The sequence below is a fragment of the Coregonus lavaretus genome, assembly GCF_964263955.1.
Source record: "Coregonus lavaretus genome assembly, chromosome: 19".
Taxonomy (NCBI): Eukaryota; Metazoa; Chordata; class Actinopteri; order Salmoniformes; family Salmonidae; genus Coregonus; species Coregonus lavaretus.
In genome coordinates, this window is record NC_140006.1 from 33328082 (window position 1) to 33349067 (window position 20986).

A 20986-nucleotide genomic window follows, 5' to 3' on the forward strand; every position below is an offset into this window, starting at 1 on the left:
GTGATGGATGGGCAGGGGTTCGTGCCAAAGAGCCGCTACCGTCGCTGCTACCCGCTCTACCCAGCTACTGCTGCTGGCACACGTGCACAGGACCAGAGTTAAACACTCACTCTTTCCTTCTTTTTTTTATCCCCCCCTCTTCTTTCTCTTGCCCGTCTCTCTCCTCCCCCTCTTTCCTCTCTCTCCTCCCCCTCTTTCCTGTCTCTCTCTCTCCCTATTTCCTGTCTCTCTCTCTTTCCCTCCCACAGAGTTCTCCTGAGGGTCCGTATGCTCTACTATCTGCGACAGGAAGTCATCGGTGACCACGCCGACAGGATCCTAGAGGGAACAGACTCAAGGTTGGCATCCATGCTCCTCCTTCCTCTCCTTCCTCTTCTCTCCTTCCTCCATCCCTTTATCTCTCCCTCCAACACTCCCAAGCTCCTGCCTGCTTTATATTCCCTCTTCCATCCCCCCGTCCCCCTCTTCCTCCCCTCCCCTCGTTCCGCCCCTCACCCAGATGTGCATGCATGTATAATGCAGAAATGTGTGCTCCATATTGATGGCGTCTGAGGCTATTCGCTGAATAGTTAAAATGTTATTGTGTGCGTGCATATACGTGCCAGTTAGTGTGCGTGTTTGCACATATACACTATATACACTACCGTTCAAAAGTTTGGGGTCACTTAGAAATGTCCTTGTTTTCGAAAGAAAATCAATTTTTTTGTCCATTAAAATAACATACAATTGATGAGAAATACAACATTAACAATGTCATTACTGTAACTGGCTATTGTAGCTGGAAACGGCTGATTTCTAGTGGAATATCTACAGTGGGGGAAAAAAGTATTTAGTCAGCCACCAATTGTGCAAGTTCTCCCACTTGAAAAGATGAGAGAGGCCTGTCATTTTCATCATAGGTACACGTCAACTATGACAGACAAATTGAGAAAAAAAAATCCAGAAAATCACATTGTAGGATTTTTAATGAATTTATTTGCAAATTATGGTGGAAAATAAGTATTTGGTCACCTACAAACAAGCAAGATTTCTGGCTCTCACAGACCTGTAACTTCTTCTTTAAGAGGCTCCTCTGTCCTCCACTCGTTACCTGTATTAATGGCACCTGTTTGAACTTATCAGTATAAAAGACACCTGTCCACAACCTCAAACAGTCACACTCCAAACTCCACTATGGTCAAGACCAAAGAGCTGTCAAAGGACACCAGAAACAAAATAGTCTGGGAAGACTGAATCTGCAATAGGTAAGCAGCTTGGTTTGAAGAAATCAACTGTGGGAGCAATTATTAGGAAATGGAAGACATACAAGACCACTGATAATCTCCCTCGATCTGGGGCTCCACGCAAGATCTCACCCCGTGGGGTCAAAATGATCACAAGAACGGTGAGCAAAAATCCCAGAACCACACGGGGGGACCTAGTGAATGACCTGCAGAGAGCTGGGACCAAAGTAACAAAGCCTACCATCAGTAACACACTACTCCGCCAGGGACTCAAATCCTGCATTGCCAGACGTGTCCCCCTGCTTAAGCCAGTACATGTCCAGGCCCGTCTGAAGTTTGCTAGAGTGCATTTGGATGATCCAGAAGAGGATTGGGAGAATGTCATATGGTCAGATGAAACCAAAATAGAACTTTTTGGTAAAAACTCAACTCGTCGTGTTTGGAGGACAAAGAATGCTGAGTTGCATCCAAAGAACACCATACCTACTGTGAAGCATGGGGGTGGAAACTTCATGCTTTGGGGCTGTTTTTCTGCAAAGGGACCAGGACGACTGATCCGTGTAAAGGAAAGAATGAATGGGGCCATGTATCGTGAGATTTTGAGTGAAAACCTCCTTCCATCAGCAAGGGCATTGAAGATGAAACGTGGCTGGGTCTTTTAGCATGACAATGATCCCAAACACACCTCCCGGGCAACGAAGGAGTGGCTTCGTAAGAAGCATTTCAAGGTCCTGGAGTGGCCTAGCCAGTCTCCAGATCTCAACCCCATAGAAAATCTTTGGAGGGAGTTGAAAGTCCGTGTTGCCCAGCGACAGCCCCAAAACATCACTGCTCTAGAGGAGATCTGCATGGAGGAATGGGCCAAAATACCAGCAACAGTGTGTGAAAACCTTGTGAAGACTTACAGAAAACGTTTGACCTGTGTCATTGCCAACAAGGGGTATATAACAAAGTATTGAGAAACTTTTGTTATTGACCAAATACTTATTTTTCACCATAATATGCAAATAAATTCATAAAAAATCCTACAATGTGATTTTCTGGAATTTATTTTCTCATTTTGTCTGTCATAGTTGACATGTACCTATGATGAAAATTACAGGCCTCTCTCATATTTTTAAGTGGGAGAACTTGCACAATTGGTGGCTGACTAAATACTTTTTTTCCCCACTGTACATAGGCGTACAGAGGCCCATTATCAGCAACAATCAGTCCTGTGTTCCAATGGCACGTTGTGTTTGCTAATCCAAGTGTATCATTTTAAAACCCTTTTGCAATTATGTTAGCACAGCTGAAAACTGTTGTGCTGATTTAAAGAAGCAATAAAACTGGCCTCCTTGAGACTAGTTGAATATCTGGAGCATCAGCAATTGTGGGTTCGATTACAGGCTCAGAATGGCCAGAAACAAATAACTTTTATCTGAAACTCATCAGTCTATTCTTGTTCTGAGAAATTAAGGCTATTCCATGCGAGAAATCTCAACGTCAACAGTGAAGAGGCGACTCCGGGTTGCTGAACTTCTAGGCAGAGTTGCAAAGAAAAAGCCATATCTCAGAATGGCCAATAAAAAGAAAAGATTAAGATGGGCAGTCTGAGATATGGCTTTTTCTTTGCAACTCTGCCTAGAAGGTCAGCATACCGGAGTCGCCTCTTCACGTTGAGACTGGTGTTTTGCGGGTACTATTTAATGAAGCTGCCAGTTGAGGACCTGTGAGGCGCCTGTTTCTCAAACTAGACACTAATGTATTTGTCCTCTTGCTCAGTTGTGCACCAGGGCCTCCCACTCTTTCTATTCTGGTTAGAACCAGTTTGCGCTGTTCTGTGAAGGGAGTAGTACACAGCGTTGTACAAGATCTTCAGTTTCTTGGCAATTTCTCGCATAGAATAGCCTTCATTTCTCAGAACAAGAATAGACTTACGAGATTCAGAAGAAAGTTATTTGTTTCTGGCCATTTTGAGCCTGTAATCGAACCCACAATTGCTGATGCTCCAGATACTCAACTAGTCTCAAGAAGGCCAGTTTTATTGCTTCTTTAATCAGCACAACAGTTTTCAGCTGTGCTAACAGAATTGCAAAAGGGTTTTCTAATGATCAATTAGCCTTTTAAAATGATAAACTTGGATTAGCAAACACAATGTGCCATTGGAACATAGGACTGATGGTTGCTGATAATGGGCCTCTGTACGCCTATGTAGATATTCCATTAAAAATCAGCCGTTTCCAGCTACAATAACCATTTACAACATTAACAATGTCTTTACTGTATTTCTGATCAATTTGATGTTATTTTAATGGACAAAAAAACGCAATTTCTAAGTGACCCCAAACTTTGGAATGGTAGTGTGTGTGTGTATGTATGTATGTATGTATGTGTATGTATGTATATATATATATATATATATATATATATATATATATATATATATATATATATATATATATATATATATATATATATATATATATATATATATATATATATATATATATATATATATATATATATATATATATATATGTGTGTGTGTGTGTATATCCCATGTAGCTCAGTTGGTAGAGCATGGCGCTTGCAACGCCAGGGTTGTGGGTTCGTTTCCCACGGGGGGCCAGTATGAAAATGTATGCACTCACTAACTGTAAGTCACTCTGGATAAGAGCGTCTACTAAATGACTAAAATGTATGTATGTACAGTTGAAGTCGGAAGTTTACATACACCTTAGCCAAATGCATTTAAACTCAGTTTTTCACAATTCCTGACATTTAATCCTAGTAAGAATTCCCTGTCTTAGGTCAGTTAGGATCACCAATTTATTTTAAGAATGTGAGGATCACCAATTTATTTTAAGAATGTGAAATGTCAGAATAATAGAGTAGAGAGAATTATTTATTTCAGCTTTTTATTTATTTCATCACATTCCCAGTGGGTCAGAAGTTTACATACACTCAATTAGTATTTGGTAGCATTGCCTTTAAATTGTTTAACTTGGGTCAAATGTTTCGGGTAGCCTTCCACAAGCTTCCCACAATGAGTTGGGTGAATTTTGGCCCATTCCTCCTAACAGAGCTGGTGTAACTGAGTCAGGTTTGTAAGCCTCCTTGCTCGCACGGGCCTTTTCAGTTCTGCCTACAAATGTTCTATAGGATTGAGGCCAGGGCTTTGTGATGGCCACTCCAATACCTTGACTTTGTTGTCCTTAAGCCGTTTTGTCACAACTTTGGAAGTATGCTTGGGGTCATTATCCATTTGGAAGACCCATTTGCGACCAAGCTTTAACTTCCTGACTGATGTCTTGAGCTGTTGCTTCAATATATCCACATAATTTCCCTTCCTCATGATGCCATCTATTTTGTGAAGTGCACCAGTCCCTCCTGCAGCAAAGCACCCCCACAGCATGATGCTGCTACACCCGTGCTTCACGGTTGGGATGGTGTTCTTCGGCTTGCAAGCAACCCCCTTTTTCCTCCAAACATAACGATGGTCATTATGGCCAAACAGTTCTATTTTGTTTCATCAGACCAGAGGACATTCTCCAAAAAGTAAGATCTTTGTCCCCATGTGCAGTTGCAAACCGTAGTCTGGATTTTTTATGGCGGTTTTGGAGCAGTGGCTTCTTCCTTGCTGAGCAGTCTTTCAGGTTATGTCAATATAGAACTTGTTTTACTGTGGATATAGATACTTTTTTTACCGGTTTCCTCCAGCTTCTTCACAAGGTCCTTTGCTGTTGTTCTGGGATTGATTTGCACCTTTCGCACCAAAGTACGTCTCCTTCCTGAGTGGTATGACGGCTGCGTGGTCCCATGGTGTTTATACTTGCGTACTATTGTTTATACAGATGAACGTGGTACATTCAGGCATTTGGAAATTGCTCCCATGGATGAACCAGACTTGTGGAGGTCTACAATTGGTCTTGGCTGATTTTATTTTGGTTTTCCCATGATGTCAAGCAAAGAGGCACTGAGTTTGAAGGTAGGCCTTGAAATACATCCACAGGTACACCTCCAATTGACTCAAATGATGTCAATAGGCGATATGCACAGGCGAGCATGACGTATTTCCGGTTAAATCTCAGGATGGATGTAAACTTCCGGTTATCGTAGAATGCTGTGCTACCGTATGCTAGCATTGAATGCTTGTCGTCAAAAACATCCAAAATTTTCGTTGTTGTTGTTTATCTTAATGTTTATGTTAATGTTTTTACTTGTAATACTTCGTCTTGACTTATAACACGATGACGTGTAAACGTACGAAAGTGTCCTTTCAAAAACGGGATGACAGCTCTTCCAGCCATCTTCTAGACATCGAACAGCAATTAATAACATTTATTTTGCAACACATTGTAGTCTGCCTATTTAATTGGACTCTGCATACCTAATTCCGCTTGCCGGAATAGCATCTGGTTTGGGCTTCACTACAACCATGGCATCCACAGGTCCTGGCTTCACTCCCTATTTATTTATGAGATGGTATTAGGAGAGATGCTAGTATGCATGTGACACAACTGTCTGGTATTGAAATGATACAAACCATTGTTCGTGGTTTATGCTACTTCTGCTCTGTTTCAGTGCACGAAAGTACAGGAGGGACGACAGACATGCCACATTCAGAGTAATGGGCAGTCTGATATAGTAATGCAACCAAATGATTGCATATCCCACACCCAGCCACACAGGAACAGTAGCTTTTAACAAGCACAACTGGCTGTGAATCACGCAATGTCATCTGAAATACACAGAAGCATAATTTAATGGGTTTTGAAAGACGAGGGTCTACAGCAGCAGGAGTAGGAGCAAAACTTGGTCTTTCTACTTTTTACTGGTGTAAGCAACTTATCTACTGTCTCGTGTCACTTTTGTGCTTTCTGCATCACTTTCCTACTGTCTTGCACCACTTGGCTATACTGTCTCCCACCACTTACCTATTGTCTTGTGCCATTTACCTACCTTCAAACAGTATTGGCAGAGCAGTAGGTGAGTGGCGCAACATTGTAGCCTAGTACCAATAACAACAGTAGAGTGAAGGTTTTGCTCCTAATTCCTCTTGAAAAGTAGAAACATCAAGTACAAAAGCAAGGAAGTTGGGCCATGTGTTTATAAAGAAAGAAGTAAAGATGACAGGACAGTTTTGAGTAGAACATCAGCAGTTTGAAGAATAGCTGAGTGGAATATGTTACTGTCATTGCAGTCATCAAGTCAGGAAAAAGTAGTAATCATCTCATTATTGTTTACATTTCAAACCAAACTCCAATTTGTTTACAACAGACCCAACAACAAAGCATGGCAATTCCCACTCAGCTACCCTGGTCTGTATTAGGCTACCACTGTTCAGCTATCGTGAAAACCACTAAAGTTCTAAAGTGTTCTCTTAGCAATGGCAATCAAAGCTGTGGTAACATTAAACAGAACTTTGAACGTGTCACTTAATCTAGTCCTACTCTCAGCTGGTGTGGTGGCTTTAGTTTCTTCATTGAGCGGTAGCAGTGGGCTCTCACAGAGATCTCATTTGTAGCCCTGTTTTTACCTGATACTTTCATAAAAGTACAAACACATGAAGTGAGAGGTATATACACATGATTAAACTTTATTTAAAGCATGATTAACCTGAAGCAGGACGGACTCATGACTTAAAACACCAAAGCAAGGCTTCTAGCTCAGGCTAGCTAGCGTTAGCATATTACCTTCAAAGTTGCAAAGAAAATAAGAAACGTAAAATTTGAAGCCTTTATCCAGTTTGTTACGTGGTGTCGTACTGGATGTCCGGACGACCCTCCGTATATCATTAACAGATACTTTAGGCAACTCCAGCAAACACCTTGTAAACTTCATCTCTGCCATCATAACGGTCTACTGTCACTGTCTAATGTTTTTTTACCGGAAATGCCCAAGCATCCTTACGCCAATGCGGAAGTGATGCGTGCATAGAGCCTATTAACCTATCAGAAGCTTCTAAAGCCATGACATTTTCAGGAATTTTACAAGCTGTTTAAAGGCACAGTCAACTTAGTGTATGTAAACTTCTGACCCACTGGAATTGTGATACAGTGAAATAATCTGTCTGTAAACAATTGTTGTAAAAATTACTTGTGTCATGCACAAAGTAGATGTCCTAACCAACTTGCCAAACTATAGTTTAACAAGAAATTTGTGGAGTGGTTGAAAAACGAGTTTTAATGACTCCAACCGAAGTGTATGTAAACTTCCGACTTCAACTGTGTGTGTGTGTGTGTGTGTGTATATATATATATATATATATATCTCTCTCCATGGAAAAAATTAAGAGACCACTGCACATTTTTCTTAAATCAGCATCTCTACATGTATGACAGCCATTCCATTCCAGTGTCTGGCAAAAACAGTGCTAATAGTACCTCAAAAGTAATATTAATCAAAAAATAACTATTGACCATGCCAAAAGAGTTGAAAAGGAAAGTTTTGAGTGAGGAAAAGAAGGGTTCAATTCTGGCTTTACTGGCAGAGGGATACAGTGAGCATCAGGTTGCTTCCATCCTTAAAATGTCAAAGACGGCGCTTCATAAGAACAAGGTCAAGCAGCAGACATTGGGGACAACAAAGCTACAGACCGGCAGAGGGCGAAAACGACTCTCTACTGACCGGGATGACCGCCAACTCATTCGAATGTCACTCAACAACCGTAGGATGACATCAAGTGACCTACAAAAATAATGGCAAACGGCAGCTGGGGTGAAGTGCACAGCGAGGACGGTTCGAAACAGGCTCCTAGGGGCAGGGCTGAAGTCGTGCAAAGCTAGAAAAAAGCCCTTCATCAATGAAAAGCAAAGAAGAGCCAGGCTGAGGTTTGCAAAAGACCATAAGGATTGGACGTAGAGGACTGGAGTAAGCTCACCTTCTCTGATGAGTCCAATTTTCAGCTTTGCCCAACACCTGGTCGTCTAATGGTTAGATGGAGACCTGGAGAGGCCTACAAGCCACAGTGTCTCACACCCACTGTGAAATTTGGTGGAGGATCGGTGATGATCTGGGGGTGCTTCAGCAAGGCTGGAATCGGGCAGATTTGTCTTTGTGAAGGACGCATGAATCAAGCCACGTACAAGGTTGACCTGGAAGAACTTGCTTCCTTTTGCTCTGACATTGTTCCCCAACTCTGAGGATTGGTTTTTCCAGCAGGACAATGCGCCATGCCACACAGCCAGGTCAATCAAGGTGTGGATGGAGGACCACCAGATCAAGACCCTGTCATGGCCAGCCCAATCTCCAGACCTGAACCAAATTGAAAACTTCTGGAATGTGATCAAGAGGAAGGTGGATGGTCACATGCCATCAAACCAAGCCGAGCTGCTTGAATTTGTGCGACAGGAGTGGCATAAAGTCACCCAACATCAATGTGAAAGACTGGTGGAGAGCATGCCAAAACGCATGAAAGCTGTGATTGAAAATCAGGGTTATTCCATAAAATATTGATTTCTGAAGTCTTCCTAAGTTAAAACATTACTATTGTGTTGTTTAAAAATGAAAACACGATCTTATTTTATTTGCATTATTCAAGGTTTGACAACACTGCATCTTTTTTGTTTGTTTTACCAGTTGTCATTTTCTGCAAATAAATGCTCTAAATGACAATACTTTTGGGGGGAATTTGGGAGAAATGTTATCAGTAGTTTATAGAATAAAACAAAAATGTTATTTTTACCCAAACACATACCTATAAATAGTAAAACCAGAGAAACTGATAATTTTGCAGTGGTCTCTTAATTTTTTCCGCAGCTGTATGTATGTATATGTGTGTGTATATGTATGTATGTATGTATTTATGTATGTGTGTATATATGTGTATGTAATTTTCATCATAGGTACACGTCAACTATGACAGACAAAATGAGAAGAAAAAAATCCAGAAAATCACATTGTAGGATTTTTAATGAATTTATTTGCAAATTATGGTGGAAAATAAGTATTTGGTCAATAACAAAAGTTTCTCAATACTTTGTTATATACCCTTTGTTGGCAATGACACAGGTCAAACGTTTTCTGTAAGTCTTCACAAGGTTTTCACACACTGTTGCTGGTATTTTGGCCCATTCCTCCATGCAGATCTCCTCTAGAGCAGTGATGTTTTGGGGCTGTCGCTGGGCAACACAGACTTTCAACTCCCTCCAAAGATTTTCTATGGGGTTGAGATCTGGAGACTGGCTAGGCCACTCCAGGACCTTGAAATGCTTCTTACGAAGCCACTCCTTCGTTGCCCGGGCGGTGTGTTTGGGATCATTGTCATGCTGAAAGACCCAGCCACGTTTCATCTTCAATGCCCTTGCTGATGGAAGGAGGTTTTCACTCAAAATCTCACGATACATTGCCCCATTCATTCTTTCCTTTACACGGATCAGTCGTCCTGGTCCCTTTGCAGAAAAACAGCCCCAAAGCATGATGTTTCCACCCCCATGCTTCACAGTAGGTATGGAGTTCTTTGGATGCAACTCAGCATTCTTTGTCCTCCAAACACGACGAGTTGAGTTTTTACCAAAAAGTTCTATTTTGGTTTCATCTGACCATATGACATTCTCCCAATCCTCTTCTGGATCATCCAAATGCACTCTAGCAAACTTCAGACGGGCCTGGACATGTACTGGCTTAAGCAGGGGGACATGTCTGGCACTACAGGATTTGAGTCCCTGGCGGCGTAGTGTGTTACTGATGGTAGGCTTTGTTACTTTGGTCCCAACTCTCTGCAGGTCATTCAATAGGTCCCCCCGTGTGGTTCTGGGATTTTTGCTCACCGTTCTTGTGATCATTTTGACCCCAGATCGAGGGAGATTATCAGTGGTCTTGTATGTCTTCCATTTCCTAATAATTGCTCCCACAGTTGATTTCTTCAAACCAAGCTGCTTACCTATTGCAGATTCAGTCTTCCCAGCCTGGTGCAGGTCTACAATTTTGTTTCTGGTGTCCTTTGACAGCTCTTTGGTCTTGGCCATAGTGGAGTTTGGAGTGTGACTGTGAGGTTGTGGACAGGTGTCTTTTTATACTGATAACAAGTTCAAACAGGTGCCATTAATATAGGTAACGAGTGGAGGACAGAGGCGCCTCTTAAAGAAGAAGTCACAGGTCTGTGAGAGCCAGAAATCTTGCTTGTTTGTAGGTGACCAAATACTTATTTTCCACCATAATTTGCAAATAAATTCATTAAAAATCCTACAATGTGATTTTTCTGGATTTCTTTTCTCAATTTGTCTGTCATAGTTGACGTGTACCTATGATGAAAATTACAGGCCTCTCATCTTTTTAAGTGGGAGAACTTGCACAATTGGTGGCTGACTAAATACTTTTTTTCCCCACTGTATATATGTATGTGTTAATATATATACATATATGTATGTGTTAATATATATATATAATAATAATATGCCATTTAGCAGACGCTTTTATCCAAAGCGACTTAGTCATGTGCGCATAAATTTTTACGTATTGGTGGTCCCGGGGATCGAACCCACTACCCTGGCGTTACAAGCGCCATGCTCTACCAATTGAGCTACAGAGGTCCACATACACACATACATATATATGTGTTAATATATGTATATATATGTGTTAATATATACATATATGTATGTGTTAATATGTGTGTGTATATTATATATATGTATATATATATATATGTGTGTATGTATGTATGTATGTATGTATGTATGTATGTGTATGTGTGTATGTGTGTATGTGTGTATGTGTGTGTATGTGTGTGTATGTGTGTGTGGACACCCCTTCAAATTAGTGGATTTGGGTGTATAAAATCGATCAGACAGCCATGCAATCTCCATAGACAAATATTGGCAATAGAATGGACTTTCAACGTGGCACCGTCATAGGATGCCACCTTTTCAACAAGTTAGTTTGTCAAAGGGCTTCCCCGGTCAACTGTAAGTGCTCTTATTGTGAAGTGGAAACTTCTAGGAGCAACAACAGCTCAGCCATGAAGTGGTAGGCCACACAAGCTCACAGAATGGGACCGTCGGATGCTGAAGCGCGTAGCACGTAAAAATAGTATTTGCCACACACAAGCCGAAGAGCACCATGCGCAATGCCAAGCGTCGGCTGGGGTGGTGTAAAGCTCGCCGCCATTGGACTCTGGAGCAGTGGAAACGTGTTCTCTGGAGTGATTCACCATCTGGCAGTCCGATGGATGAATCTGGGTTTGGCGGATGCCAGGGGAACGCTACCTGCCCCAATGTATAGTGTCAACTGTAAAGTATTTTGGAGGAGGAATAATGGTCTGGGGCTGTTTTTCATGGTTTGGGCTAGGCCCCTTAGTTCCAGTGAAGTGAAATCTTAACGCTACAGCATACAATGACAACATTCTAGATGATTTTGTGCTTCCAACATTGTGGCAACAGTTTGAGGAAGGCCCTTTCCTGTTTCAGCATGACAATGCCCCCGTGCACAAAGTGAGGTCCATACAGAAATGGTTTGTTGATCAGTATGGAAGAATTTGACTGGCTAGCACAGAGTCCTGACCTCAACCCCATCGAATGCATTTGGGATGAATTGCAACGCCGACTGCGAGCCAGGCCTAATCGCCCAACAGCAGTCCCCGACCTCACTAATGCTCTTGTGACTGAATGGAAACAAGTCCCTGCAGCAATGTTCAAACATCTAGTGGAAAGCGTTCCCAGAAGAGTGGAGGCTGTTATAGCAGCAAAGGGGGGACGTACTCCATATTAATGTCCATTATTTTGTAAAGAGATGTTCGTCGAGCAGGTGTCCACATACTTTTGGTCATGTAGTGTATGTGTGTGTTCACCTGTGTATGTGCCAGGCAGTTAGTGACTAAGAGTGTGTATGTGCCAGTTGGTGTGTGTTTTGGATTAGTCCAGGCAGTCTGGTAGTGGTGACGGCGTTGCAGGCGTCAGGGCAGGCTTGGTGTAGCGGTGATAAGGTTAGACCTGCTCTGCCTAGGTCTCCTTCCAGATGATGGGCTGCTTCCCAAATGGCACCCTATTCCATATACTTTATAGTGCACTACTTTTGGCTCTGGTCAAAAGTAGTGCACAATGTAGGGAATAGGGTGCCATTTGGCCACTGCCGAGATGTTCCAGCATTGTGGCTAATGACCACATTTCCTCCCAGATGCCTGGAGATGGGGCCTATTACAGACACACATCAGATTAAGCGATTGCGTGCCGATTTTAGACCATTTTAATCCGTTTTCCCCTCTGCCTGTCTCTGTCTGTCTTTCTCTCTTTCCCTCTCCTTGGTTTGGGCCCACAGTGAAATGGATATCTGGATCCCTCAGCCTTTCCACGCTGAGGTGCCCGCCGATTGGTGGGACAGCGAGGCAGACAAATCGCTGCTCATCGGCGTCTTCAAACACGGTAAGCCCCCCCCCCCCCCGCTGCTTCGGCTTCACTGGTGTTCCCATAGCGACCACAGAGCACAGCTGGCTGTGAGACACCAGGAGATTGATTGATGGCCATAGGAGATTGATTGATGGCCGTGTCCAGCCGCCCAAGAAGAGGCTGTCGAGGTGTGTGTGGACCTGTTCTAATCTATCTAGTTCATGGTTAGCCAGTGTTTTATCACCACAGTTGGTTGATGCACTTCTCTGTATGATCTAGCTGGTTTAGATTGGACCATTTTAATTGTATTACTGTGCCAAACAAGATTACAAGACAGAATTGTAATGATCTAGTAGTGGCAATTGTATTGATGGTGATTAATATTAATTTGGGATAATTGTCATTATTCTCTAATTGCCACCCCGTGCCTCAGCCCTGACGCACGCACACACACACACACACACACACACACACACACACACACACACACACACACACACAGGCGCTGTCTCAAACACACATAGGCGCTGTCTCAAACACACATAGATACAATAGAGCTAGCTTATAGTTAATCATAATCCTCATTCACTTGGGAGGCCTGGGGAGGAAGCTGCTCTCTGCCTCACACCGTACAAACACACACTGCCTAACTCACTCATGCACCGCACACACTGTCTCACACACACACACACACTCTCACATGCACCGCACACACTCTCCAGGACTGTGAGAGGGAAGAGTGATGGCCTATAAACCCCCTCATGATTAGCGCTTTGCTCGGGGCGCAGCGGCGGTTAGGAACAATGTGTCACCGCATAAATCCTAATTGAAATGTGATGTTCTGCCGGGGGCTTTGGGGAGAGGGGGGAGATGGAAGGAGAGGGCGGCGGCTGATGGTCTGGTCTGCTCACTGTTGTCCAGCCTGTGCTTCTCTCCCTCCTCCCACCCGCCGTGCTTAGTGGGATCTGCAGGCTCTAATCTGTTCTGCTTGGACAGCTCCAACGGGCACTTCTCTCTCTCGTTCGCTCACACGCACACACACTTGGGCAAAGGCGCACACACACACACACTTAGACACAAAGATTTTCTTGCACACACCCACTGAGACACCCAGTCAGACACACACTCCAACAGGCGCTGCCCTCTGTCTGCATCTGGGCCCTGGGGTCGGGCTTTCTGTTTTCTCTCCTCTTCATCTCCGTTTGATACGGATACGGCAGTTGGGTTTTATTCTGATTCTGAACTTCATAATGGTTTAGTTTTAACACTATTTGTTTGCAAGCGGGTCCTTTTGGCTTGGTCTTGCATCTTTCATGATTGATGCTTAGATATTTTCCATTTGAATTGTCAGTCAAACTGGGCTCAGTTCTTGGCCTTGTTCCTGTGCATTTATATTCCCAGTCATAATAATTAAATAATCTCTCACCCACCCTCTCTTCTCCTCCCCGGATGTGAAAAGTTGAACTCTGTAATTCAATCACTGTCTTACCCATTTTCTCTCATCCTCTCCTGTCTTTTTCCATCTTCCTGACTCTCTTCCTGTCTGTCTATCCAGGCTACGAGAAGTATAACTCTATGCGTGCTGACCCTGCGCTGTGTTTCCTGGAGCGAGTGGGCATGCCCGACGCCAAGGCCATCGCTGCAGAGCAGAGGGGGGCGGACATGATGGCAGATGGTCCGGAGGGGTAAGACACTCAGCCAAAATTCACCACCACACCTCCTCTTTCTTTTCGACCTCCTGTCTCTCACTCTCCATGTTTTCATCCTTTCTCTCCCACCACCTCTTTTCTTTTTATCCCGGCCTCCTGTCTCCCTCATCTTTCCATCTTCTCTGCCTTTCTCTTCCTGTGTTCCTCTCTTTTTATCCCGGCCTCCTGTCTCCCTCATCTTTCCATCTTCTCTGCCTTTCTCTTCCTGTGTTCCTCTCTTTTTATCCCGGCCTCCTGTCTCCCTCATCTTTCCATCTTCTCTGCCTTTCTCTTCCTGTGTTCCTCTTTTTTTCTCTGCTCCTTTGTTTGATTCTGTTTTTAAGTTGAAGACTAATTTCTCACTCTTCTGTCTCTCTTTCTCTCCATCCCTGGTTCTTTGTGTCTACAGAGAGGATGAGGACCCAGAGTACAAGCCTCTCCGCATGCCCTTTAAAGATGAGATGGAGGACTTCACTAACTCGCCCCTGGAAGACAAAGAGGAAGCTGTGGACGTTGAGAGTGGTGAATGTAAGTGGATGACTGGCGATCTAGGCTGGCTAGCTTTGTCATTATATAACAAAACACCACCATTTGGGATAAGTTGAATAAAAAGGTTGAAAATAACATTTGCTAGCAATCTGATACAAATCAGGAGAGGATTTACTATCCATCAGTCCATCATTTAAATGATTCATTTAAACATTTCTATTTTATATAAAACCACCGGTGTGCGCATCCAAAGAAACCAGAGTTGCTCTTCAGAATCATCTCCAACAGTATGCAGACAAATGTAGTAGTCCTAGTCCTAATATTCCACCTTCTCCTCCCAGCTAAACCAGGTGAGAATGTAGCAGGCAGCAGAGGGGCGGGTCGTCTGTACTGGCCGGCGGCCTCAGTCCTCACCGCTAGACTCCGCCGCCTCATCACGGCCTACCAGCGCACACACAAAAGGGAGCAGCTCCGCCAGGAGGCCATGGCCCGGCCCGACGGACGCCGCCGCCGCCGGCCCCGAGAACAACTCTTCTCCCTGGTCACAGATGGAGGAGGGGCCTACGTGCAGGAGGATGTAGCCTTCATGGCAGAGGGAAGTCCTTATATGGCCAAGGGCGGAGCTTTTATGCCTGAGGCGACGGCACTCCTGGCGGAAGGAGGGGCCTTCTTCAAAGAGAGGCGTCAGAGGTATGGAAACATTGAATGGTTTGATTTATTAGATGTTTTATAGGCACACTTCCATCCAGATCTCTTATGACATGCTGTACAAGATAAACAATATGAACAGTTTATGATCACTTGTGTATAATAAACAGTACAATTTGTTAGCCTGCTGTATAGAAGGCGTTACAGTCGAGAGCTTCTTGTAGTTCTATCAACTGTTCCTGTACGATTGTTTGAGAAGCCATGCTTTTAACATGATGTACTACAGTACCCATAATGCTCCAGTCTCCTTATCAATACACTACTCATGCATTGCTTTCTGTCCCATTGGTTGTTGGATTAACCCTTCCCTTGTCTCGTTCCCTGAGATGGACCAGGCGTGAGGAATCAGACTTCTACCGGGTGGTGTCCACCTTTGGCGTGATCTATGACACGGACCGCCAGCGCTTTGACTGGACCCAGTTCAGGGCCTTCGCCCGGCTGGACAAGAAGAGTGACGAGAGCCTGGAGAAATACTACTTCTCCTTCGTGGCCATGTGCAAGCGGGTGTGTCGCATGCAGGTCAAGGCCAACACAGGTAAGGGCCCTCAATTATCTAGTTCTGATGTGTCTCCGTACAACAACCCTCACTCATAGTTAAATTTGCTTGCGCTAAAGCAAAGGACCTTTCCCTGAAAAGACAGATGAACAACTATTTTCCTTTCTCACCACCTCTCTCTTTATCCCCTCTGTTTTCCATTCCCCATCTCTCTCTCCCTCCCTCCCCCCACCCTCTTCCTCCCTCCCTCCCCCCACCCTCTTCCTCCCTCCCTCCACCCTCTTCCTCCCTCCCTCCCCACACCCTCTTCCTCCCTCCCTCCCTACCTCCTCCCTCCCTATCCCCTTCCTCCTTACCCCCACCCTCTTCCACCCTCCCCCCTTCCTCCTTACCCCCACCCTCTTCCACCCTCCCCCCTTCCTTACCCCCACCCTCTTCCACCCTCCCCCCTTCCTCCCTACCCCCACCCTCTTCCACCCTCCCCCTTCCTCCTTACCCCCACCCTCTTCCTCCCTCCCTCCCCCCACCCTCTTCCTCCCTCCCTCCCCCCACCCTCTTCCTCCCTCCCTCCCTACCTCCTCCCTCCCTATCCCCTTCCTCCTTACCCCCACCCTCTTCCACCCTCCCCCTTCCTCCTTACCCCCACCCTCTTCCACCCTCCCCCCTTCCTCCTTACCCCCACCCTCTTCCACCCTCCCCCCTTCCTCCCTACCCCCACCCTCTTCCACCCTCCCCCCTTCCTCCCCACCCCCACCCTCTTCCACCCTCCCCCCTTCCTCCTTACCCCCACCCTCTTCCACCCTCCCTCCCTACCCCCACCCTCTTCCACCCTCCCTCCCTACCCCCACCCTCTTCCACCCTACACCCACCCTCTTCCACCCTACACCCACCCTCCCTCCCTACACCCACCCTCTTCCTTCCTCCCCCCACCCTCTTCCTCCCTTCCCCCACCCCCACCCCCTCCCTTCCCCTACCCTCTTCCCCCCCCACCCTCTTCCTCCCCCCTCCTTACCCCCACCCTCTTATTCCTTACCTACCCCCACCCTCTTCCTCCCCCCTCCCTACCCCCACCCTATTCCTCCCTCACTCTCTTTTCTGTCTGGCAGAGCTCCCAGACCCTACCCTGATAATCGACCCCATCACGGAGGAGCGCGCCTCGCGCACCCTCTATCGCATCGAGCTGTTGCGCCGCATCCGTGAGCAGGTGCTGCCCCACCCCCTGCTGGGCGAGCGCCTGCGCCTCTGCCAACCCAGCTCAGACCTGCCTGAGTGGTGGGACTGCGGCCGGCACGACCGCGACCTCCTCCTGGGCGCCTCCAAGCACGGCGTGAGCCGCACTGACTACCACATCCTCAACGACACTGCGCTGGGCTTCCTGGAGGCCCACAGGAAGTTCACCCAGGGGGGATCGGCTGGGGTGCCTCAGCCGCCCCGTGATGGAGCTCCCTCCACTGCTTCTCCCTCCTCCACTGAGCAGGCCACAGCTACTGCTGGTGCTGAGAAATCCTTACCTGTCAAAGAGGAGGAAGGTGAGGAAGAAGGGAAGGAGATGAAAGAGGAAGGTGACGACGACATTCCATGTACTAAAACCGAGAAACCAGACGAAGGCAAGGAGGAAGAAATGGAGGCGGAGAAGGAAGGTAAGGCTGGGTCTCCCAAGAAGGTGAAGGAGGAGGAAGAGAAGGGAGAGGCGAAAGAGAAAGAGGAGAAAATGAAGGTCAACGGCAATGCTGATGGAGAGACTTCCATGGAGGCCAATGCTGACGGAGAGACTTCCATGGAGGCCAATGCTGACGGAGAGACTTCCATGGAGGCCAATGCTGACGGAGAGACTTCCATGGAGGCCAATGCTGACGGAGAGACTTCCATGGAGGCCAATGCTGACGGAGAGACTTCCATGGAGGCCAAACCTGAGAAGGAGTACAAAGCTCCCACTGAGGAGACCAAGGACCAGTACAAAAAGCTGGAATTCCAGGAGAAACCAGAGTCTCCTAAAGCATCAGAAAACCAGGAAACCAAGAAGGAAGAGCGAGAGGAGAAAGAAGGAAGCCCAGCCAAGTCTCCCAAGTCTCCTAAACCAGTGGCTGAGAAAGGCCCCGAAGAGGAGGATGAGGAGAAGATGGAGGAAGACGACAAGTCTGAGAAGTCCTCTCAAGCTGAAGGTAGGTCCTACTTCTAATTCTATTGCTTAAATAAGGCTTTTCACAAGGGAAAAGTGAGTCTGTAAAAGTCTAGACAATAAACAGTTGGGCCATGCAAGTGCATCATTCATAACTACTGCTTTATGTTGAAGCCAGCCACAACACAGTTGGTGGCTGTGTGTAGTTGGTCTTCTTTAGATGGCATTTAGAAAGGACTACATGGCTGTGTATTTGTATACTTAAGCTGCTTAGGCTTGCGTTGAGGACACACTGTATGGCCCTTGTAGTATTCTGCTGTGTCTAGTATTAAGTACTATATATGAAGCCATTTGTAGATTCTCCTGTGGCTGGTATTGACTAAGCACGTGTCGTTTTTCAGCGGGCGCCACCTCGGAGCAGAAGAACTTTGACGAGGAGAGCAACGCCTCACTGAGCACCACTGCCAGAGACGAGACCCGCGATGGGTTCTGCCCCGAGGACGGAGAACCCTCAGCCATCCAGGCCCTCCAGGAGAGAACCACCTCCTCCTTCTGGCCTAAGGTTGGTAGAAAACGTATATACATTCAGTCAGATATACATTCTCATATTTATTAATGTAGTTGTGAAATATATAAACACACAAATGAAAACACACGTCATGTTGACCATTGAGAAGAACAAAATATACAAATAGATATATATTTTTAACATATTTATTCAAATACATAAAAACACACACATTGTGGGGACTGTCGGTGGACCGTAGGCGCACACTATAAACACAGTGTACAAAACATTAAGAACACCTGCTCTTTCCATGACAGACTGACCAGGTGAATCCAGGTGAAAGCTATGATCCCTTATCGATGTCACTTGTTAAATCCACTTCAATCAGTGTAGATGAAGGGGAGGAGACTGGTTAAGGAAGGATATTTAAGCCTTGAGACAATTGAGACATGGCTTGTGTATGTGTGCCATTGAGGGTGAATGGGCAAGACAAAATATTTAAGTGCCTTTAAACGGGGTATGGTAGTAGGTGCCAGGCGCACCGGTTTGTGTCAAGAACTGCAACGCTGCTTGGTATCAAGAATGGTCCACCACCCAAAGGACATCCAGCCAACTTGACACAACTGTGGGAAGCATTGGAGTCAACATGGGCCAGCATCCTTGTGGAACGCTTTCGACACCTTTTAGAGTCCATGCCCCGACAAATTGAGGCTGTTCTGAGGGCAAAGGGGGGGCGCAACTCAATATTAGGAAGGTGTTCCTAATGTTTGGTATACTCGGTGTACATAAAGTACTCCTTGGACAGAGTGTTAAAGGGATACTTCAATATTTTGGCAATGAAGCCCGTTATCTTCTTCCCCAGAGTCAGGTGAACTCGTGGCTATCATTTTTATGTCTACGCGTGCAGTTTGAAGGAAGTTGCTAACTAGCATTAGCGTAACTGCTAGCATGCTAGTAGATCAACTATATATACAAAAGTATGTGGCCACCCCTTCAAAATAGTGGATTAGGCTATATCAGCCACACCCATTGCTGACAGGTGTATAAAATCAACCACACAGCCATGCAATCTCCATAGACAAACATTGGCAATAGAATGGCCTTACTGAAGAGCTCAGTGACTTTCAACGTGGCACCGTCATAGGATGCCACCACCTCAAATTTATGCCCTGCTAGAGCTGCCCCGGTCAACTGTAAGTGCTGTTATTGTGAAGTGGAAACGTCTAGGAGCAACAACGGCTCCGCCGCGAGGTGGAAGGCCACACAAACTCACGTAACGGGACCGCCGAGTGCTGAAGCACGTAGTGTGTAAAAATCGTCTGTCCTCTGTTGCAACACTCACTACTGCGTTCCAAACTACGTCTGGAAGCAACGTCCGCACAAGAACTGTTCGTCGGAAGCTTCATGAAAAGGGTTTCCATGGCCGAGCAGCCGCACACAAGCCTAAGATAACCAGGCACAATGCCAAGCGTCAGCTGGAGTGGTATAAAGCTCGCCACCATTGGACTCTGGAGCAGCGGAAACTCATTCTCTGGAGTGATGTATCACTCGTCACCATCTGGCAGTCCGACGGAAGAATCTGGGTTTGGCGGATGCCAGGAGAACGCCACCTACCCCAATGCATAGTGCCAACTGTAAAGTTTGTTGGAGGAGAAATAATGGTTTGGGCTAGGCCCCTTAGTTCCAGTGAAGGGAAATCTTAACGCTACAGCATATAATGACATTCTAGACGATTCCAACTTTGAGGCAACAGTTTGGGGAAGGCCCATTCCTGTTTCAGCATGACAATGCCACTGTGCACAAAGAGGTCCATACAGAAATAGTTTGTCGATCGGTGTGGAAGAACTTGACTGGCCTACACAGAGCCCTGACCTCAACCCTATTGAACACCTTTGGGATGAATTGGAACGCCGACTGCGAGCCAGGCCTAATCGCCCAACATCAGTGCCCAACCTAACTAATGCTCTTGTGGCTGAATGGATGCAATGTTCCAACATCTAGTGGAAAGCCTTCTCATAAGACTGGAGGCTGTTATAGAAGCAAAGGGGGGACCAACTACATATTAACGCCCATGATTTTGGAATGAAGTTTTCGCCGAGCAGGTGTCCACATACTTTTGTAATGTAGTGTACCATAGACGTCCCGTCATTGCCATTAGCGACTTCCTACAACTGCACGTATAGACGTAAAAATGGTATCCACGAGTTCATCTGACTCTGGGGAAGTAGATAAAGGGCTTCATTGCCAAAATACCGACGTATCCCTTTAAGTTCTGTATTGATATAACACAGAAATCAGTTTATGTAAAGAAAAACAAGCGAAAAGCCCTGTTCAAGTCAGACCTCACTCCATCATGAAAGTACTTGTCCAGTCCTCTAGTGGGATTGTATAAAAAGTTCCAACCCCTTCTCTAGAATTAACCCATTCATCTCTGCTCTGTCTCGACCTT

At 45.6% G+C, this 20986-nt stretch overlaps 1 protein-coding gene across 3 annotated transcripts in view; it reads left to right on the forward strand.

Annotated features, from left to right (window-relative positions):
* LOC311146690 (chromodomain-helicase-DNA-binding protein 7-like) overlaps window positions 1-20986 on the forward strand; it is a 95291-nt gene that overhangs the window by 68128 nt on the left and 6177 nt on the right. For all 3 annotated transcript variants that reach the window (XM_084183224.1, XM_084183226.1, XM_084183225.1), the window contains exons 24-31: window positions 249-338; window positions 12462-12565; window positions 14085-14214; window positions 14627-14745; window positions 15048-15396; window positions 15741-15949; window positions 17017-18072; window positions 18431-18591. In XM_084183224.1, the coding sequence (XP_084039350.1) occupies window positions 249-338; window positions 12462-12565; window positions 14085-14214; window positions 14627-14745; window positions 15048-15396; window positions 15741-15949; window positions 17017-18072; window positions 18431-18591 (2218 nt within the window). The remainder of the gene's footprint in view (window positions 1-248; window positions 339-12461; window positions 12566-14084; window positions 14215-14626; window positions 14746-15047; window positions 15397-15740; window positions 15950-17016; window positions 18073-18430; window positions 18592-20986) is intronic.